We start from the raw sequence: 19,843 nt of genomic DNA on the forward strand, positions 1-19,843 counted from the left end.
GGATGAGGCAGGTAGATCACAAGTTCAAGGTCACCCTCAGCATTTTAGGGAGACCCAGTACAGTAGTCCTCCTTGTCCAGTTTCACTTTCTGTGGTTCAGTTACCTCTGGCCACCGGATTTGTCAATTTTGTGGGCCTAAAAGTTGCACTGATGAAAATGGTCTTTGTCCTGCACATAGAAAGCCACATCCAGAAGATCCAGAAGCTCATGAACCACTCACCCAGGAAGAACCTCTTTTTCTTCCAAAGTTCTTCTCTCTTGAATTTGAAGAAAGCAATCCACTGCGAGAATAAGCATTTGTTGACGATCAGGAGTAGAACATGAGCACCTTGACGACGAACCTCCCGGTAGGTATTCTTCCTCCTTAATTTATTTTTATTGTGAACAAATGGGATACATGTTTCTGTTTGTACATGGAGTAACCGCATACCATTTGCATATTCATACATTTACATAGAGTAATGATGTTTGATACATTCCATTATTTTTTCCTCCCCCCCCACCCCTCCCACCTCTCTTTTCCCTCTATACAGTCCCTCCTTCCTCCATTCTTGCCCCCCTCCCACCCACCCCCCATTATGTGTCATCATCTGCTTATCAGTGAGATCATTTGTCTTTTGGATTCTTGAGATTGGCTTACCTCACTTAACATGATATTCTCCAATTTCATCCATTTGCCTGCAAATGCCATAATTTTATTATTCTTTATAGCTGAGTAATATTCCATTGTATATATATATACCACAGTTTCATTATCCATTCATCAATTGAAGGACATCTAGGATGGTTCCATAGTCTGGCTATTGTGAATTGAGCAGCTATGAACATTGATGTGACTGTATCTCTGTAGTGTGCTGATTTTAAGTCCTTTGGGTATAGGCCGAGGAGTGGGATAGCTGGGTCAAATGGTAGGTCCATTCCAAGTTTTCTAAGGAATCTCCACACTGCTTTCCAGAGTGGCTGCACTAATTTGCAGTCCCACCAGCAATGTATGAGTGTACCTTTTTCCCCACATCCACACCAACACCTATTGTTGCTTGTATTCTTGATAATCACCGTTCTAATTGGGGTGAGATGGAATCTTAGTGTAGTTTTGATTTGCATTTCTCTTATTACTAAAGATGGTGAGCATTTTTCATATGTTTGTTGACTGCTTGTAGATCTTCTTCTGTGAAGTATCTATTCATATCCTTATTAATTTATTTTTATGTGCTGCTGGGGATAAAACCCAGTGTCTCACCTGTGCAAGGCAAGCACTGTGCTACTGAGCCACACCCGAGGGCCCCTATTGTTTTTATTTTTGATTTTGGGACAGGATCTCCCAGTTTTCTAGGATGGCCCGGGACTCGGGATGCTTCTGCCTCATCCTTCTGAGCTGCTGGGATTACAGGCATTCACCACCACATCTGGCTGAGTCTTGGTCTTTACAGCCTTTGCTCATGGATCACCCCAATCCGTTTTAGTCAGCTTTTTCACTACTTGACTGAAAGACCCGACCAGAACAACTGCAGAGGAGGAAAGGTTGATTTGGGGGCTCACAGTTTAAGAGGTCTCAATTCATAGACAGCAGGCTCATTGCTCAGGGCTCAAGGTGAGGCTGAGCATCATGGCCGAAAGGAATGGCAGAGGGAAGCAGCTCAAGGATGACCAGGAAGCAGAGAGGCTCCCCGCAACAGATACACATAGACCCCTGAGCCACACCCCTAAAGTCCCACCTCCTCCAGCCACACCCTACCAGCCTCCATATCAGTTGCCGCTCCATAATCCCTATCAGGGGATTAAGTCACTGATTGGGTCAAGGCTCTCACAAGCCAATCATTTCTTCTCTGAACTTCTTGCATTGTCTCACACGTGAGATTTTGGGGCACACCTCACATCCAAGCCATAACACCCCTCCAAATCTTCGCTCTGCCTTCCGAGCTTCTTTCTTTGCTTTCTCTGTGAGCTCACCACCGCATTCCTTAGCTATGACCAAGTAGTGCTCAGCCCTTCTGAAAATGCTCTGCTTCAGCAGTGATATTTCCAACTTCTCCACACGCTTGTTCTCTGATGGCTCCTTTCCTGCACGGTTCTTGCCTCCTCCTTGCAGACTCCTCCTGAATCTTGCTGAGGGACACTAGTTCCCTCAGGGTGTGGAGGCGCATGCCGGTAATCCCAGTGACTCAGGAGGCTGAGGCAGGAGGATCCCAAGTCAGGCCACCCTTGGTAACTTAGCAGATCCTGTCTCTAACTTTGTTTGAAAGGGCTGGGGGATGGCTGGGTGTTAGAGCACCCCAGGCTGTACCTCCAGTAGGAAGAACAAAGAAGCAGTTGCCCAGTTGTCTGCTCTCCCTGGGTTATCTGGACTTCCTCTGTGCTCAGCTGACCTTGCTGCAGCAGAGCCCTCTGATGAAGGCCTGAGTTCTCCTGGGACATTCCTCATCTTCCTTGTCCTGCAGTCCAGGGCTAGCTCAGCAGGAGCAGGCTGTTCCACTCCAGCACAGCCCAAGCAAAGCACTGGCCCTTGACAGCTCTGGGGGAATCACGGGAGCCCTTGGACCATCCTTCCCAAGGAGTGTCCCTGCAACCCTGGAGGATGGTGAACTCTTGGCCCCACTAAGAGTGGGATTCCCCGTGGGGCTTGGGCCACAGGGCACACTTGCACCTGTGCAGGGGCTGGAGACTGAGTAACCAAGGTCCCCACCTGGGCATCTTATGCCTCCCTGAGCACACCTCAGAGTCCAGCCCTGGCGCCCAGATGCCGCTAGCTTCCCTGTGGCACTACTTCAGGCCAGCGATCTCAGGTCCACTCTGGGAGAACCAGCCCTGACACTGGCCTCTGCTGGGGAGCACCCTGGAAGCTGGGGCTTGTGTCCTCACCCAGGAGCACACTGACCCTTCTGAGTTCTGTGGGACACCCCCACACCCGGAGGAATCTCTGACCAGGGGTGTTGGTGTGGATGCCCGCTGGCTTCCATTCACCAGTGGGGGTGCACTGCCCCTGCTCCCACAGGAAGTGGAGTCCCTGGAGGCCCCTGCAGGCAGCTCAAGCCCTGGGCATGGTCAAACAGTCAGCTCCGACTCTGCAAAGGACCAGCACCTTCAGCAGGACGCACCACACAGCTGCCTGCAGACCAGCCTCCCATCAGGGGGTGCTAATGGGCTTTCCTGGGGCGCTCCTGGCTGGGGGCCATGTCCTTGTTCCTGGGGGAATCTGTGAGCGGGGGAAGGGCATCCGAGGAGGCAGCCAGCACCCCCGGGGCTGAGACAAGAGGGGGGTGGTTGGGGTTCACTGGCCGCAGCACCACATCAGGATGGAGGAGCCGAAGGCACTGTGGTCCCCGAGCTGCCCCTGGCCCCAGGGAGCTCCCTGGGAGAAGGCGGTGGTCAAGGCCGCCAGCCTTGTGCGCCTCCCGCAGGGGGCGCCGGCAGGATGTGGAGAGGCAGAAGCAGAGGGGGCGCCAGGCTGCAGAGGAGGCCATGGGCGAGCGGCCCTGCCGGCTGCCGCTGCTGCTGCTGCTGGCGCTGCTGAGGTGCATGGGACTCGAGGCGCAGGGTGAATTCAGGGGGCGCTGCGGGCAGGACGGGGCGATGTGGGGCCGTGGGGCCGTGCAGGTCCGGGGGCGCTCACCTTCTCGCCCCCACTCAGAATCGCAGGAAGAGAACCCGGAGTCAGGTGCGCGCCAGGCCGTGCGCTCCCGCGCGGTGGCCCGCAGTGCGCGCCGAGGTCGCTCATCTTTCCCTCTCCTCCGCCTCAGGTCCCATGAACACGCTGCTGCTCTCAAGTAACGGCCGGGCCCTGGGGGAGGGCCGGGGCGGGGGCGAGAGTGCCCTCTTCCTCCGCGGCAGACCCGGGATCGCGCGGGCCCGGTGGGCGAGCTCCGGGGAGCCCCTGCGGGCCAGGCAGCCCGGGCCGCGGCGGGCCTGCTCGCGAGCTCACCGCGGCTGTCTGCGCGCCAGGGCCCTGCGGCCGCCGGGCGGTGCGCCCTCTGATCGTGGGCGGAGTGGAGGCCTCGCGCGGGCGCTGGCCGTGGCAGGCCCTGGTGCGCGTGCCCAGCGGCGAGAAGTGCGGCGGGAGCCTGCTCAGCCGCCGCTGGGTGCTGTCGGCCGCGCACTGCTTCCGGAGGTGAGTCTGCGCGCGCGCGGGGACGCCACCCGGCCTCGCGGGGGCGCGCCTGGCTCCTGGACCGGGCCTCGTGCTCCCCTTTGCTTCGAGCAGCGCTGCCCCTCATCGCCGACGAACGACTTCACACAGGCGCCCCTGGAGGGAGCCCTTTCAAATGCTGCCGCCAGCTTCACCAGAACGCTGCCGTGCATCGGTGCCGTGTTCTCCCTTCTTTGTCACCAAACGGCTTCACCTTATTCCACCTCCCGGTGGAGGGGGAGGCTTGCGTTGAGGAGGGGCCTGTGCTGGTCCCCAGCCTCCCCTGGAGCTGTCCCCAGCCGGCTGCGGGACTCCCAGCGCAGGCCCAGCACTGGCCTCACACCTGCTCAGTCCTTCTTGGCCAGATCCACAAGGGTCTGGGCCGGGACAAGACACCAGGGGGAGCCACAATCCTGCCCCTGCTCCCCAGTGTCTGGCTGGGCCTGTCTGGGTCCCTGGTCTCTACATGGGTCCCTTGGGCCCATAAGAAGGACTTGCCATGCACACTAATGGTGTCCACGATGAGCAAGTGGTAGCAGCCCACAGCATCACCTGGGCCCAGGTGTGCTCAGGTGGCCAGTGCCCCTTCCCAGGGCCCTGGTGATGGCTCTCTTCTCCCCTGCTAGGACCCCTCGTGCTTCCAAGTGGGTAGTCCAGCTTGGTGAGCTGACTCTCCACTCATCTTTCTGGAACCTGCGGGCCTACCGCAACCGGTACAGAGTGAAGGACATCATTGTGAACCCGCGGGCTAAAGGGAAGCTCCATGACATCGCCCTGCTGAGGCTGGCCTCCTCAGTCACCTACAGCAAGTACGTCCAGCCCATCTGTGTCCTGTCTTCTACCTTCATGTTCCTGCACCGGTCTGACTGCTGGGTGACTGGCTGGGGAGCAATCCATGAGAATATGGGTAAGGCTGGGGACAGTGGGCTGGGCTGGGCACTGTCCTCATCCCATTCAGCCACCAGGCCCAGCTGCCCCTCGCTGGCCTTGGGCACCTGCTCAGCACTCTCCCCTCATGGGCTTCCCTCCTCTTGCTCCCACTGAGGGCAGGAAGCACAGGCTCAGTCCCTTCCCTTCAGACACTGGGTGGGCCAGGCAGGAGCCTTTGCTAGCCAGCGGGTGGCGGGCTCAGGACAGCGTCCTGACAAGGGTCTCAGGCCTTAACTTCCTTACGCTGAGATTTAGTTCACAAACCAAGACTTTAAAGCAGCAGTGGCGAAGCATGCCGGTCAGAGTCTGAACGTTCACAGAGCTGTGTGGCCGTGGGCGCTAACTGCAGAGCAGCTCCTTCTCAGCAGGAGCCCCTGCCCTCCTTGGTCATTCCTCTCAATGCCCTCTGTGCCCTGGGCCCGTCGCCGGTGGCAACACCGCCTGCCCTCTGCCTGCATGGTCTGCCTCTTCTGGCCCTTCCTACTAGTGCAGCGCACAGCGTGTGGCCTTTTGTGTCTGCTTCTTCCTATGTTGTCCAGTTATGGCTCCCATCAGTCCTGCATCCCTCTTTTTTCCTTTCCTTTCTTTCTCTTTTTTTAAAATATTTTTTAAAGTTACCAATGGACCTTTATTTATATGTGGTGCTGAGGATCGAACCCAGTGCCTCACAATGCTAGGCAAGTGCTCCACCACTGAGCCACAGCTCCAGCCTCTCTTGCTTTTTTTTTTTTTGAGATCTAATTCACAGAACGTCAAACAAGCCACTTAATGTGTGCATTTTGGTATATTCTCCAACTGGGCAGAAGGGGTGCAATCTTTATTGTCCATTTAGAAAACCAAATCTCAGGGGAGCTGCAACTGCCTGTCCCTCTGGGATGGTGCTGATTGCCCCTGATGTGAGGTGGTCACCCGGGACCTCCCCCTGCTACCGGGCGTGACCTCCAGTCCACCCTGCTCCAGATGGCACAGGAGAGGCTGAGCTTGCTTTCTGTCCCTGTCCTACCCCAGTACCTCTGCCACCCCCCTACCGCCTCCGGGAAGCGCAGGTGGCCATCCTGAACAACAGCAGGTGCGGGGACCTGTTCGAGTTGCCCTTTCAACGCAGCTTCATCAGTTTCGACATGATCTGTGCTGGTGCTGAGAATGGCAGTGCAGATTCCTGCCACGTGAGTGCCTTGTCCCACCGGAAATCCCACCTTCCCGCCCCAGGGCTGAGAGCAGTCTCCGAGCCCCCTCCAGCCCACACTTGGAGTTGAAGCAACTGCATCCTTATTCACCAGCCTGCGATACGCACTGCTCACTTTCCACTGGTGGTGCCTCCTCCCACATCCCATCCGTCCTGGAAGTAGAGACTGCACTTTGCAGATGCAGAAACTGGGGCTCTGTCCCTGCGGGGAGCAGGGAATAGGACTCACGCCCCCCTGCCAGCTCCACAGCCACCCCTGCTCCCCCAGCTCCTCTGCAGGCCCCACACACCCCGCCCTGGCTGGGCTCACCCAGGCTTCTCCCCAGGGTGACTCAGGAGGACCTTTAGTCTGCGACCTGGAAGGGCTGTGGTATCAGATTGGAATTGTGAGCTGGGGAGTGGGCTGTGGTCGGCCCACCCAGCCTGGAGTCTACACCAACGTCAGTCAGCACTTCAACTGGATCCAGAGGCTGACAGCCCATAATGGCATGCCCAGGCCTGACCCCTTCCCTGCACTGCTGTTCCTTACCCTGCCCTGGACTCCCAGGCTCCTGGGGCCAGCCTGAGCATACCTGAACCCATGAGGATACTGTGGGGACCATAGCACTGCCCTCCCCCATCCTATGGACACTCCGTATTGTGTGGTAACAGCTTCCAGACCAGGCCCCCTTTCCCTGCTGTCTTGTTTGCTAATAAACACATATGCATGCCCAAGTTGGCAATCCACGGAGCATTACAGGGACCCAGTGGCTTCCAGGACACCGTCTGTGTTCACCCATGACTTGTGCAGCCCAGGACCTGTCCCTAACTCCTAAACCTTGTCCAGCTGTTGGATACAAACAGCAGAACCCCTCTTGTCAGTTCAACCAGAAAGCTGATTTATGGAAAGAGGTTCATCACCTCTTGGACGTCTGGGGAAGGGTACCAGGAAGCAAATGCTCCTGATGGACACCCCCCCATCTTGGTGTGCCCCACTACACGAGTCTCAGATGCTCCTGGTGTCGCCAAGGTCCCCAAGTGTAGTTTACTGGGGTGGTAATCCCAGGAAGCACAGGTGAGGAGTGTGTTGGTTTTTACCCCAATAAGAAAAGAGGCTAAGAGGGAAGTAGACTTGGCTTGAGATCTCTGCCTTTCTCGATTGAGAAGGGGTTGGGTGTAAGGGCTCTTTCCTGCTTCCCAGGATTCAGATGCACATTAACCATCCTGCTGCAGACCCCTCCCCTAAAAAGAGTCAGTTTCTCAGGAACGACCTGTGCCCTCTGGTTGCACTCCTCCCTTGACCTGTGCCCTCTGTTGCACTCCTCCCTCCATCCTGGCCTTCACCCCTGATCGCGGCTCCCAGCCACCAGCTGAAGAGTGCCCAGCCCCACAGCCTGCTCTCCTACCAAGATCTGGCCTAAGTCCCCAGGATGACCCCACTCCCACCCATCCCTCCCGCTTTCCAGCTGCCTCTGACCCTGCACAGGACTGGCCCTGACTCTGCCAGGCTGTCCGTGGACGGCCGGACCTGGGTGACTAAAGGTCAGGAGGCCTGAAGAGGACGGGGACATGCTGCCCTTTTTCCCTGGCACTGCTGATCACCTGTCCCAAGCACTATTCCAGACTCTGTCCACTTCATGCACTTGACCTGGAAGAGAGAGCCTCGGCCAACTGCAGAGCTCTGGTCTTTAGTTCTGGGGAGTCAGACCCACGTCTCATTTGTGCCAGGCAAGTGCTCTCCCAGCCCAGAGCTGGTCTTGAGGGTGGGCCTGGTCACCAGGGGTCCCCTCCTCCCCAGCCAGCTGCCAGGCTCAGCTCTGTGGACCCACTCCCACGGTGCCCACTTGGTATGGAGCATTCCTCTGCCCACTGGAGGCTGTTTGACAGCTCGGTCCTCCAGAGTTCCTGTGTGGAAGCTCTGTGTCAGCCAGCTTTTCAGGACTATAAAGGTGCCCACGGCAGATCAGCTTCGTGATGGAAAAGGTTTATTGAGCTCAGTTTCACAGGCTCCAGGGCACAGCGCTGGCATCGTTCAGTTCTGGTGATAACTTTGCTGGCAGAGTCCTGAGCTGTGGGGCAGAGGGAGCTCATGGGTCTCTGTGGTCTCCCTCCCTCTTCTTATGAAGCCACAGGGATCCATCATGGGGACTCTACCCAAACGACCTAATCTCATCTAATCACTTCCCAAGGCTCCACCACAAAACCGTAGCAGATCAAGTTTCCATCCTCTTAATACCATTAACATAAACCTTTGGAGATAAAAATGCTTCAAGATTTGAGGTTGGGGAGGGGGAACCATATTGGGACCATAGCAAGCCCTAATCCCCAGTGTGACTGTATTTGCCTTTATGGAAGTAATTGAGATTAAATGAGGTCATAAGAATGGAGCTCTGATCCAGTAAGATAAGTGTCCTTAGAAAAGGAGACAAGAGCCCAATCTCACTCTCCCTCCCCTCTGCACACAGAGGCCATGTCAGTACCCAGCAGGACGAAGGCCGCCTAGCAGGCCTCGGGTAGCGGCTTCAGAACAACCTTACCTGCTTGACTGTGACCTTGGGCTCCCCAGCCCCCAGAACCTTGAGAAATAAATTTCTGTTTAAGGTACCACACCTAGGATATTTGTCATAGCAGCTTGAGCTAATACGGGGCTGTAGACCCAGACCCGGCCTCGTGGAGAGGAGATGAACAAACCAGAACCATGACTTGGTGTGAGGGAGGCATGGCCTGAGCTGTGAGGGCCCCTGAGCAGGAGGCAGCAGAGCGAGGCTGAGCGACCAGGAGCACCAGCCAGGCAGAGGGGCTGCACGGTTCTTGTGCCTGAACCCAAGGGGTGACTCAGGTCTGGGCATTGTCCTGGTCTCAGTCCTCCACTGGACCTGCCAGGAGGGCAGTCCTTGCCCTGCTTCCCCACCTCCTGGCCTCACACTAGACCAGCAGTCTTGCTATGCCCTGGCCACCCCAAGCCCAAGAGTGGACTGTTTCCTAAGGTCACACCTGCTTCTGGCTCTGGTCAGCCATGCATTCCTACTCTGAGCTCAGGATCCAGGAGGGGCTGGCCTGGTTGGGGTCTCTGTATGGAGTCAGCTGGCCAAATATGAGGTATGGGGTCCAGGGCCAGCGGTCAGGGACCCACATGGGGCTGGCTGGCCCAGCCAAGCTGAGATTACTGGACAGAACAATAGAGCTCAGAAGCCCCAGTGACCATGCCCCACAAGGAGGCAGGATCAGGTTCAGGGATGACCTGCCAAGGATTCTCCAGCGCTTCCCAGCCTGACCGCAAGCCCCAGTTCTTAGCACCTGGTGTCCTCTCCCTGCCACTTCCGAAGGACTGCTCAAAGTATCTTTGTTTGAGGCTGGTCAGGTGGAGCCACAGCCCTGCCTTGGCCTTGGCCCAGCCTCCACCCCTCTGTCCTTTAAGCCCCTGGGCCCTCCCCTAGTCCCAGACAGCAGAGAGGGCACCAGACTGAGGGTGAGAGCAGTGTCCAGGGCATGCTGGGGCAGGACAGGGCAGCTGCTGGGCAGTGGAAATGAAGAATGGGGTTTGTGGACAAGGCTCCAGGATTCCTGTTGAGGCCTGGGATACCCAAATCTGAAAGTTGGGGGGATTAGATACTGGGCCAGAGGTGGTCACCCAGAATCTGGGCAGAGGAAAGGGTGTTGAGCCTGGGTGGAAGGGACAGTGCAAACAGAAGGGCCACAGAGTTGGGCAGGTGGGCTAGGATGTTCTCTCTGCTCCCCGCTGACTCCAGCGTCCAAGCACTGGGCAGTGCTGTACTTACCCAGCCCAGCCCCAGAGACAGAATGAGGGGGGCTGCCCACCTCCAGGTCCTTTGCCTGCTGGTGCTCGGTGAGTGGGAGCAAGACTTAGGGGTGACGGCCCCAGAGACTTGGCTCCAGGTCACCCACATCACCCACCTCTGGGCCTGGTTCCCCTGGAATGCCCTCAGGCATTCTAGCCTGAATTCCCGAATGTGGGCTCTCCCAATCCCAACGGGCTGCCTGTGCAAAGGGCCTGGGTCCCACCCCTACCCCACAGTGCTCAGGAGGGTGACATCAGGTCCCACTGCCCTCCTGATCTCTGACCCCTCCCCCATTTTCTGACACCGAGTCCGTGATCCAGTTCCCTCCCCACTTCCTCCTCCAGGAGCCGTCGGGGCGCGGGCCTCTGCAGGTAAGAGCTGCCTGCTCCAGGGCCTTGGCCTTGCCTCCTCTGCCCACCCAGTCCTTGGTCAACCTTTGCTGCCCCCTTGTTGTTTCATAGCCTGTGGGCAGCCCCGCATGTCCAGCCGGATCGTGGGGGGCCGGGATGCCCGCGAGGGAGAGTGGCCCTGGCAGGCGAGCATCCAGCACCGGGGGGCGCACGTGTGCGGGGGGTCGCTCATCGCATCCCAGTGGGTGCTGACCGCAGCACACTGCATCGCCAGGTCAGCTCCCAGAGAGCCCCAGAGGCAGGTGGGGGAGACGGGCGCCTGGAGGCCTAGGCAGGGCCAGTTCCTGCGGCCAGTCTTCTGGGTGGGACCCTCAGCCAGTCGTCCCCACTCCTGTCCTGCAGACAGGCGCTGCCATCCGAGTACCGCGTGCGCCTAGGGATGCTGCGCCTGGGCCCCGCGTCACCCCCCGCGCTCTTGGTGCCAGTGTGGAGGGTGCTGCTGCCTCCGGACCACTCTAAGGATGCCACCCGCGGTGACCTGGCGCTACTGCAGCTGCGCCACCCAGTTACCCTGAGTGCCCACATCCAGCCCATCTGCCTGCCCATGCCTGGTGCCAGCCCACCACCCAGCTCACCCTGCTGGGTCACTGGCTGGGGCACCCTCCGCCCAGGAGGTGAGGCACGGAAGGCTGGGCATGGGATTACTGGGTAAACCCCCTCCTTTATCCGACTGAGACCCTCACAGCCCCAGTTCAGGACATGGTGCCACTTCTAAAAACCAGAAACTCCTCCCAGTCAGACCCACGGCGTCCCCTGCTGACAAAGCCGACTCAGGCTCACTTCTGCCATGAGTCCTGCTCCACGCTCTGTCCTCTCCCCTAGTGCCACTCCCAGAGTGGCGTCCCCTGCAAGGAGTGAGGGTGCCGCTGTTGAGCTCACGCGCCTGCGACCGCCTCTACCACGTGGGCACCAGTGTACCTGAGGCAGAGCGCATAGTGCTGCCAGGGAACCTCTGTGCTGGCTACCTTGGGGGCCACAAGGATGCCTGCCAGGTGTGTCCTCCCACCCATAACCTCTAGAGTCCATGCCCCTGTGTCTGGCACCCCACCTCCTTAGAATCCAGGCCCCAGCAGATCCCACCTCCAAGCTGCTTCCCAGCCCCCAATCCAGAGATATCACCCCAGTGACCCGGGACAGCTGCCCCAAAGTCTTGGGAAGTCTGGGACCTGAAGTAGCCTTTCTGTTGCAGGGAGACTCCGGGGGGCCCCTGAGCTGCCTGCAGTCCGGGCACTGGGTCCTGGTGGGTGTGGTAAGCTGGGGCAAGGGCTGTGCCCTGCCCAATCGTCCTGGTGTCTACACCAATGTGGCCAAGTACAGCCCCTGGATTCAGGCTCACCTCAGCCTGTAATGCTGGGTGGTTCTGCTGCTGCCGCCCTGGGGCCTCAGCCTCAGCCCATCTGGGGACCTGCACACTTCTTTCCCCTCTGACTGGAGGCCGAGATGCTAAGGGGCCATCCGTGCACCTGCCTCTCCATTCCCCTGCCTCTTCTCCATGGGACTCACTGAATGACTCTAAAAGCCATCATCCAGGGACCTTCTGTGAGTCCAGGGGCTCACTCTCCCCCCTCCCTCCTGGCTTCCATTTACCCTCCTCAGCTCTGGCCAGAGATGAGGACAGGACAGCCAGATAGAGACAAACCAGCTGGCTCCCTGTGTGGCCTGTGTCCCCCTTGTTTTCTGGAGGAAGTCAGACAAATTCAAAGCATGAGGGGAGTCAACACCAAGGAGGCGTCTCCGCTGCTGGCTCTGAAGATGGAGGGTCCAGGAACTGTGAACATCTCCAGCAGACTGGCCCTGGCTGACACTCAGCAGGACAAAGAATCTTAGACCTACAACCACCAGTTCTGTGAGCCCTGCCCCAATAGCCCCTTGCCTTCTTCCTAGTGAGACCCTGAGCAGAGAACCCAGCTGGACACTGGACTCTGACCTAGAAGTCATGATTTAGTAAACTGGTGTCCTGTTAAGCTGCTACTTTTGTGGCAATTTGTTACACAGCCATGACAACTAAAGATTCTGCTCCGCTGTGCTGGAGGTGTTCCAGGGGAAGACAGGCTGGCTCCCTGCTCAGAAGTCGGTGTGCCTGGCCTGGACCCTTCAGCCTGGGAGGGCAGGGTGGCGATCTCCAGGAACGGCCTGCCACGGCTGCTACTGCTCCTGTTGCTTCTGACCTCCATTCGCTCCTCACACCCCGATCTGGACACCAGCCTCTCCTATGTGGCTCCATGCCCTCCCTCGGCTCCCCTTCCAGCCTGGGGCCTCCTCTTGCCTCCCTGCCAGACCCATGTCCCCAGGACCAGGACCTCTCTTGTCAACAGACAGAGGTCAATTTCTAGAGCAGCAGACAGAATAAGAAACAGAGCAAAATCTGGAAAATCAAAGCCTATTCTTTGGAGCTGAGATGGGGAGAGGGGGTGGGTGCATTGAGGCCCCTTCAGGCCTCACACAGGCCTGAGCCTCTCTCCCTTACCAGTGGGACTTACACAATGGTCACTGCTAGACCAGGCCAGCTTGGGTGGGGCGGCGGGAGAATGTGAGAGTGGTCCATTCTGCAGTAGAATTGGGTGACCGACAGGAATGGCCAGCCTGCAGAGGCCATGGGCATATCTGCAGTAAGACCCTACTGAGCCATGTCAGTTGCCCGCTGCTGAGAGTGCACCTCAGGCCTTTCTCCTCCCACGGCTTCCCTGGCCCGAGGCCAGCCAGAGAGGGTCCCCAGGACACTCTTCCAAAAGGCAGCACCTGAGACACTGAGCAAGCCAGGGCCTCAGGTTTGCCTTTCCATCCAGAGAGCCCATGTTTCTGAGGCACAGCCAGCAGCCAAGGCTGCGGGAGGAGTAGACAGGGAAGGGAAGAACCAATTAGAAGAGATAACTGCTCCTCGTCGCACCCTGACACACACCATGCAGGTGGGTTCACTGCATCATCACCTCAGATTCTTACCTCAGGCTCTGCTTGGCAAGTCACAGCGACTCAGTCCTGCACTGCTGCAACCCAGCTGCCAGCCAAAACCACGTAGGCGTGGGTGGTCCTGCCCTGCCGAAGCTGGAGCTTCCTCAGGCCATCAGCTGAAACCTGCCCACAGGCCTGACCTGCCAGGCGATGGACTCGACGGGGACTGTGCTGAGGTCCGATGAGGGAAGTCGCAGGTGGGGAAGGGACTCTGGAAGGCTCCTAAAGAGTCTCCCCGAACCAAGGGAACATGGAATTTTACTGGGGCAACTCACACATATTGATATCTGAGAGACTGTCTCGTGCAGAAGGTTTAGGGTTAGGGTTGGGGTTCCGGCCATGCACAGTTCAAGATCCAGCTTCTTAGCATAGTGACTGCTTAAAACTGGCAGGTGGGACAGCCTCTGGGTAGAGAATTTAGTTTTCCAAGGAGATTATAATGAGCAAGATCCAATGACCTAGAAGAGCATGGTCTGGGTTGGCTTATACAAGTTCCTTATGGTCTTTTCTGGAGGGCCTTAACTAAAGCAAAACAAAAAGCCTGGAGGGGTTTGAAGAGATGCAGTCTCCTACCCCACCCCAAGCACAGGTGCCTACCCCTCTGACTTCCTCTTAGAGCTGACACCTTTGCCTAGCCCCTCCTGGACACTGAGACCCCAGCCCCAACAACTGCAGAGCTGTGGTGGTGTCCAGGGTCACCACCAGTGGGTCTCTTGGGCTGGTGGCCTTGTCTCACACCCGCCAAGCAATGGCCCAGGAGGAGGCTGTCCCCTCCTGGGGGATGGCCAGGTTCCAGAGTAGTGTTCAATGCTGTTGGTGGGAGTGTCCACCAGTGGGGAAATCGGGCTTCCCCCGGGGACCAGGCAGGGAGGGAGTGCTGCTCTGTCCAGGAAGTCAGCCGGAGGGGGCATCCCTCCTGCCCTGGACACCCCAGGGACAATGCGACCTGGCCAGGGGATCAAGGTGACAGCCAAGAGCAGACTAGCAAGGCCAGCTCAAGATAAAGATAAAAAGGGCTGGATGCAGCTGGGTGGTGCAGCGCCCCTGGGTTCAAGCCCCAGCAGCAATAAAATAAAAGTAAAATAAAAAACAAAAAGGGCTGGATGTGTCACCAAAAGCCCAGTCCTTGCTCTCAATGTCAATCCAATTAAAAGGGCACGGTTTTGAGAAAAAGGAGGTTTATTGCTTTGCTGTGAAGGAGAAGCACAGGGGTCTGTCCCAGAGGGAGGCTGATTCCGCCCACCATGGGGAGCAGGGGGCTGCTGCAGAGGCGCCTCCGAGGAGGCCGGCGTGCTCTGCTGGAGTCCAGCTCCCTGTTCTCTCGGGAGACGGCCCTGCCGAGGCCCCCGTGCCTTCCCCACGGTCTGCACCCGCCCGGTGGCGGGTGAGTCAAGGACAGACGGCGCTAGGGCGGGAAGCAGGTGACCTGCTCCTGAGACCAGGGAGGGGCAGGCCGGGCGAGCAGCAGGGCCGCGCCCCGAGCACCGAGGGGACTCGGTCAGTCCGCAGCCCCAGGGGGGAGCCAGCCTGTCCACGGGCGGACAGGTACGGGAAATGTGGGTGCCTGCGCTGCCACGGGGAAGCCGGGGCTCTGCGGGGGCAACGCGGGGAGCTGAGAACCCAGGCTGAGCAGCGAGCGCGGCCGCAGGTCAGGGTCCTGGCTTCCTCTCAGAGGCGGGAGCTAGCGCGGGAAAAGGGAGGAGGGTCTCACGGAAAAGGACGTCAGCGGAAAGGGGCGGTGGCCACGTCGAGTGTGTGCACGTGCGAATGTGTAACAACGAACCCCGCCACCATCTACGACTACCTCAGCCAACACCGACAGGCGAGAGACGCGGAGAGCGCCGCCGCCCGCCGGGCAGCAAGATGGCGGCCCGCGCCGAGCCCCTTCCGGCTCACCTAAAATGGCGGCGGGGGCGGGACCGCGCGAGGCGGGGAGGGGCGTGGCCGCGCGGGGCACGCCGGGACGCGCGCGGGCTGCCGGGAAGGGGCGGAGCGCGGCCGCGCCGGCGCGTCGAGCCAGAGGCAGCAGCCGCGATGGTGAGCGGGCGCGGGGGGAGGGGCGCCCGGGCCGGGCCGGGGGCGGCGGGGGCGGCGGGCCGCGCGGGGGGCGGCGGCGGGGCGCTGACGCCGGCCCGTCGCCCGCAGGACGTGTTCCTCATGATCCGGCGCCACAAGACCACCATTTTCACGGACGCCAAGGAGTCGAGCACCGTGTTCGAGCTGAAGCGCATCGTCGAGGGCATCCTCAAGCGGCCGCCCGACGAGCAGCGGCTCTACAAGGTGCGGCGGGCGGCGGTTGCGCGCTCGGGGGCCCGCGGCGTCCCCCTGCCGCCGGGTGGGCCGGGGCTGGCGAGCGCGTGCGGGGGCCCCGGTGCGCACGCCTGCGGACGGCGGGGTGGGGTCCTCGCCCGGTGCCGGGCGCAGGTCTCGGGCAGCACGGCGGCCCCGCCGCGCCGACGCGGGGCGAGCCGGAAACGTGCCCCAGCGGGGTTGAGCGCCTCCGCAGGCCTTCGCTGGTCGCTGGCCGCCGGCTGCGGGCGCTCGGCGCACGGGACCCTCCGTGTGCCGCAGGCCGGGCCCGCTGCCCTCCGCCCCGCTCCAGCTCGTGGACCCCCCGGCCGCCCAGTGGGCTAGGAACGCCGGTGATTCCCGTTTTACAGTTGAGAACATCTGACAGGAAGAAGCGGGCCACCTCGTCCAGGGCGGCAGGGCTGTCAGTTAAGCCCGGCCGTGCTCCGTCCAGGCGGGCTCGTGGAAAAGCAGACCGCAGGGCCCTTCCTGCAAGGTTCTGATTTGGAAATTTGGGGCCGTGGCTCTGGAACCTCGCGTGTCCAGTGTGTTCTGTGGAGGTCATGAGCCCCGCTTGGGAGTGTTTCCTCCCTCTGCCTTCCAGTGTGGTTGCTGGCTAGGGGTCCGAGGGTCTCGCTCTTCTTCTCTCCCCAGGATGACCAGCTTCTCGATGACGGCAAAACTCTGGGCGAGTGTGGCTTCACCAGCCAAACAGCACGACCACAGGCCCCAGCCACAGTGGGGCTGGCCTTCAGGGCAGGTAAGGGCTGGGCCAGGTGGCAGCTGGGTATTCTGGTAATGACCACAGAAAAGGGTCTTCAGGGAGCCTGAAGCTGAATTTCCAAGCCTTTGTGGAACTGTCTTACCAATCCACAAAGGGGAAGAACTATCACTGACAGTGTTTCCCCATTATAAGACAAACAAGAGACACTTGTACAAGTTAAAGCCTGTTTCACAATGATTTGAAGATCCCTTGCCCCAGCACCCCCTCAGATTTGTAGAGGATTTATTGAGCACAGTCCTCCCTTCTAATCCTCTCAGCCTGGAGATGTCAGCACTGCCATCCACATTTGCAGACAAGGATGACCAAAGCTTGCTAGTGGTTCCATGGGGTGCCATGGGTGAGAGGCAAGCTGTGAGGCCTTTGCTAGAGCCAGATACCATACCATGCTTGATTTGTGCAATTTATCACCTGATTCCCCCAGTATCTTTGTGGTCAAGACTTAGGATTTGTGACAGTTTGGGTGGTGATGGTTTTGGTGCTGGGGATTGAACCCAGGGACATTTTACCACTGAGCCACATTCCCAGCACTTATTTGTTTTTGAGACAAGGTCTCAATAATTTGCCTAGGTCCTCACTAAGTTGCCGATACCTGCCTCAAACTCCCAATCCTCCTGCCTTAGTCTTGGGAATTGCTGGTAACATAGGCCTGTGCCTTGTGGATTGTGTGTTTTAAGGATGTGTAAATGTGAGCCTGCGGAACTTGGGTTGCTTGCTAGGATGTCACCTCCAGGGTTCAGGGTTCAGGTCCAGAGCCTGTACTCTTGTTAACCTTACCCCAACCCTCCCAAGCTTTTGTACCATGAGGTGTGGGGAGATGTTCAGATTTCCTTCCACCTTATAAAAAGGGAGGGCAGAATTTTTACTCTTGGCCTCCCAGAATTTAAACAGAGATCATAGAGTTGTATTTTCACAGATGTGGACCCAGGGGTTATGTGGGTAGTTGAGGGAACATGGATAAAGGAATTATTTTCTGTCTTGTAAGAAAACAGCACAGGCTGAGAAGGAAGAGTGTGGTCCTAGCTGTAGTCTTGATAACTTGGTTAGACCTCAGCCTCAGCAGCTGTGTCCTCAGGCCAGTTCTTTCCCTGCTTGACCCAGCCTGAAGTTCCCATCTCCACAGTGAAGTGTGATGGAGTGGGATAGAACCAGCTTCACAGCAAGGCAGCCTAAAACTTAGACTTTCTAGGCCTGGCCTGCTGTGAATACTGCAGACATCATACAGGAGTGTCTTTCAGCTAAGTCACATCTGGTTGGCTTTCTGAGCAGAGGCAGCAGAGCTGCATTCTCCCAGAAGTAACCCTTTCTCTATAGACTTTTGGTTTTGATACATTGGAATTGAACCCAGGACCTCACATGTGCTGGGTTAGCACTCCACCACTAAGCTATATCCCTACCTCTTTTTATTACTTCATTTTGAGACAGGGTCTCACTAAATTGCCCAGGCTGTCCTGAACTTGGGATCTTCCTGCCTTAGCTCGAGTAGCTGGGATTATAGGTATGTGGCGACTTTTTTCTCTAGTTTGAACAGGAGCACCCCAGAGGGTGCTTGGTGTGACTTGGGAGACACTAGCCCCATTTTGCAGATATGAAAATCAGTGCTAAGGGGCATGACTTGTTTTTGCCCACCATGGCACTGGATGTGGTGGTGATTCTGGGCCTTCACTCCTGTCATCCTGGCAGGTCGTTGGGGCTGGTTACTTTTTGTTTCCTCACAGACTCCTTGCAAAAAGACATCTTTGTGCAGCTGACCAGTCAGCATTAGGATCTTGGGCCTTGACTGGGTGCCATACTTTCTGCCACTGTGTCCTTGCTAAAGGATGAGACACACGTGTTTGCCAGCCTCAAACTGCTCAGTTAGGGAGATGACAGTGTAATATCAGGTATGAAATGGCACTGGCCAGACAAATCATAGCAATGTGTATGTAAAGGCAAGTGTGTCCCTGCAGGTTTGTGACTTGAAAGAGTAAATGAAGGTGGGTCAGGTTTGTTAGCAGTATCAGCATTTAGGGCTGGATTGTGTGGGGGGCCATCCTGTGCATTGCAAACGTATGGCAACATCCCTGGCTTGTCTTGACTGGATAGCAGTTTTAGCCCTCCACCTGCCCCATTATGACCACCAATGCTCTCCAGACAGGAGAGCAGGGTAGTGTGACTTTCTCTTGAGGGCCCAATCAATTGAGCATGAGTCAGGAGAACAGCCTCCTAGGTGGAGGAAAGCACAGGAGAAAAATGTATGAAGTGGCATACATGTGTTCTGGAACTAGAGCCACTGTTTGAGTGGGAAAAGCAACCTATCAAAACAAATCTGACAATCAACTGTTGGTAAAAGCTGCCAAGGAAATGCCCAGAGTGCTGGGGTGCAGTGACTGTATTGGGGAGCTGGGGATGTTTTTCTGAGGTGACGTTTGAGCTGAACCCTGAATGCCCACAGCATGTCCTGTGTGACAGACAGGTGTTGGGTCTCACAAGTACAAAATCCTGAGGCAGGAAAGAGCTTGGTGTGGGAGTGAGTCTAAGCATTGGAGAAACAAGGTCAAGGACCTAAGACCGGTATGATGGGAAACCACTGGAACATTCTGGGTGGGTGGAGGGTGACGTTGGCTGTGGAGACAGAAGGTGTTGGGCACCTGGCCAGAAGTTAAATGTAGAGGCCTGGAATGGCCAGTGAAGGGGGTTGGGCCACTGGGGGCAGGAGTCACTCCAGTGCCACTCACTGCTAAGTGAGGCAGCTGGCAGTGTGGGCAGGTCATGGCTTTGGAAGAGTAACTTTAGGTCCCCCACAACTACAGCTTATTACAGGTGGACACTAAGGCCCAGCTGGGGCATGAGTTGAGCACCTTTCTAGCTCTGTCCCTCCCCTACAGATGATGCCTTTGAGGCCCTGCGCATCGAGCCCTTCTCTAGCCCACCAGAGCTTCCAGATGTGATGAAGCCTCAGGATTCCGGAGGCAGCGCCAATGAACAAGCTGTGCAGTGAGGGCCTCAGGCCCACTCTTGAGGCCCATACCCCCCAATAAAAGAGATTTGGGTGTCCGCCTGGTTCCTGCCTCTTTCTCCACACCCTCCTCCCTACTCCAGGCATTGACTGCCCTCCCTGGGATGGGTCCTGCTCCCCCATTTCTCTTTGGGCTCTTACCAGGCTAATGCTATGCTGTCTGAGAACTTGACCCAGCCTGCCTCTCACATGGGATCTGGGCTGTCCCCGAGGGCCAAGCTACTCCCGGCCTTAGAGAGGTCAGAATTCTGAGCCCTAGGCCAGCCTGATGCAGTAGGGGACAATATTTCCAGCCTTTGTTCAAGGTGTGGTGCCCCATTTCCAGGTGTGTCCTGTCTGCCTCCAAGCCTTCGAGGGACTCAAGTTCCAGGCTGGAACCAGTTGTCTTGGTCTGAGT

The 19,843-nt window shown here is 57.8% G+C and overlaps 2 protein-coding genes across 5 annotated transcripts; both read left to right on the plus strand.

The window, feature by feature from the left end:
- Positions 1-1,768: 1,768 nt before the first annotated feature.
- On the plus strand, positions 1,769-12,604 carry PRSS33 (serine protease 33). Of its 4 annotated transcripts, XM_079120328.1 has the most exons (9): positions 1,769-3,536; positions 3,630-3,656; positions 3,739-3,765; positions 3,941-4,106; positions 4,751-5,031; positions 10,481-10,643; positions 10,772-11,043; positions 11,252-11,421; positions 12,026-12,604. In XM_079120328.1, the coding sequence occupies exons 1-9, from the start codon at positions 3,173-3,175 to the stop codon at positions 12,254-12,256; spliced, it is 1,701 nt and encodes a 566-aa protein (XP_078976454.1). In that variant the 5' UTR covers positions 1,769-3,172; the 3' UTR covers positions 12,257-12,604. The 4 variants fall into 4 exon arrangements, with proteins under 4 accessions (XP_078976454.1, XP_078976452.1, XP_078976453.1 ...); XM_079120326.1 differs by having other exon boundaries at positions 1,769-3,656; XM_079120327.1 differs by having other exon boundaries at positions 1,769-3,656; positions 11,619-12,164.
- Positions 12,605-15,082: 2,478 nt separating this feature from the next.
- ELOB (elongin B) lies at positions 15,083-19,484 on the plus strand. Its single transcript, XM_079120389.1, has 4 exons — positions 15,083-15,415; positions 15,524-15,658; positions 16,322-16,427; positions 19,316-19,484. Exons 1-4 carry the CDS (start codon positions 15,146-15,148, stop codon positions 19,426-19,428), a joined length of 624 nt encoding a protein of 207 aa, XP_078976515.1. The 5' UTR covers positions 15,083-15,145; the 3' UTR covers positions 19,429-19,484.
- Positions 19,485-19,843: the final 359 nt, after the last annotated feature.

Source organism: Sciurus vulgaris, assembly GCF_902686455.1.
Source record: "Sciurus vulgaris genome assembly, chromosome: 18".
NCBI classification, from domain to species: Eukaryota; Metazoa; Chordata; class Mammalia; order Rodentia; family Sciuridae; genus Sciurus; species Sciurus vulgaris.

Bases quoted from the DNA above. Each gene is read 5' to 3' on its own strand.
- ELOB (XM_079120389.1), top strand. From the start codon at position 15,146: ATGTGTAACAACGAACCCCGCCACCATCTACGACTACCTCAGCCAACA. The intron at 15,659-16,321 runs GTGCGGCGGGCG...TTCTCTCCCCAG, and splicing joins ACGAGCAGCGGCTCTACAAG to GATGACCAGCTTCTCGATGA. The intron at 16,428-19,315 runs GTAAGGGCTGGG...CCTCCCCTACAG, and splicing joins GGGGCTGGCCTTCAGGGCAG to ATGATGCCTTTGAGGCCCTG.
- PRSS33 (XM_079120326.1), top strand. From the start codon at position 3,173: ATGTCCTTGTTCCTGGGGGAATCTGTGAGCGGGGGAAGGGCATCCGAG. The intron at 10,644-10,771 runs GTCAGCTCCCAG...CCTGTCCTGCAG, and splicing joins GCAGCACACTGCATCGCCAG to ACAGGCGCTGCCATCCGAGT. The intron at 11,422-12,025 runs GTGTGTCCTCCC...TACCCTCCTCAG, and splicing joins GCCACAAGGATGCCTGCCAG to CTCTGGCCAGAGATGAGGAC.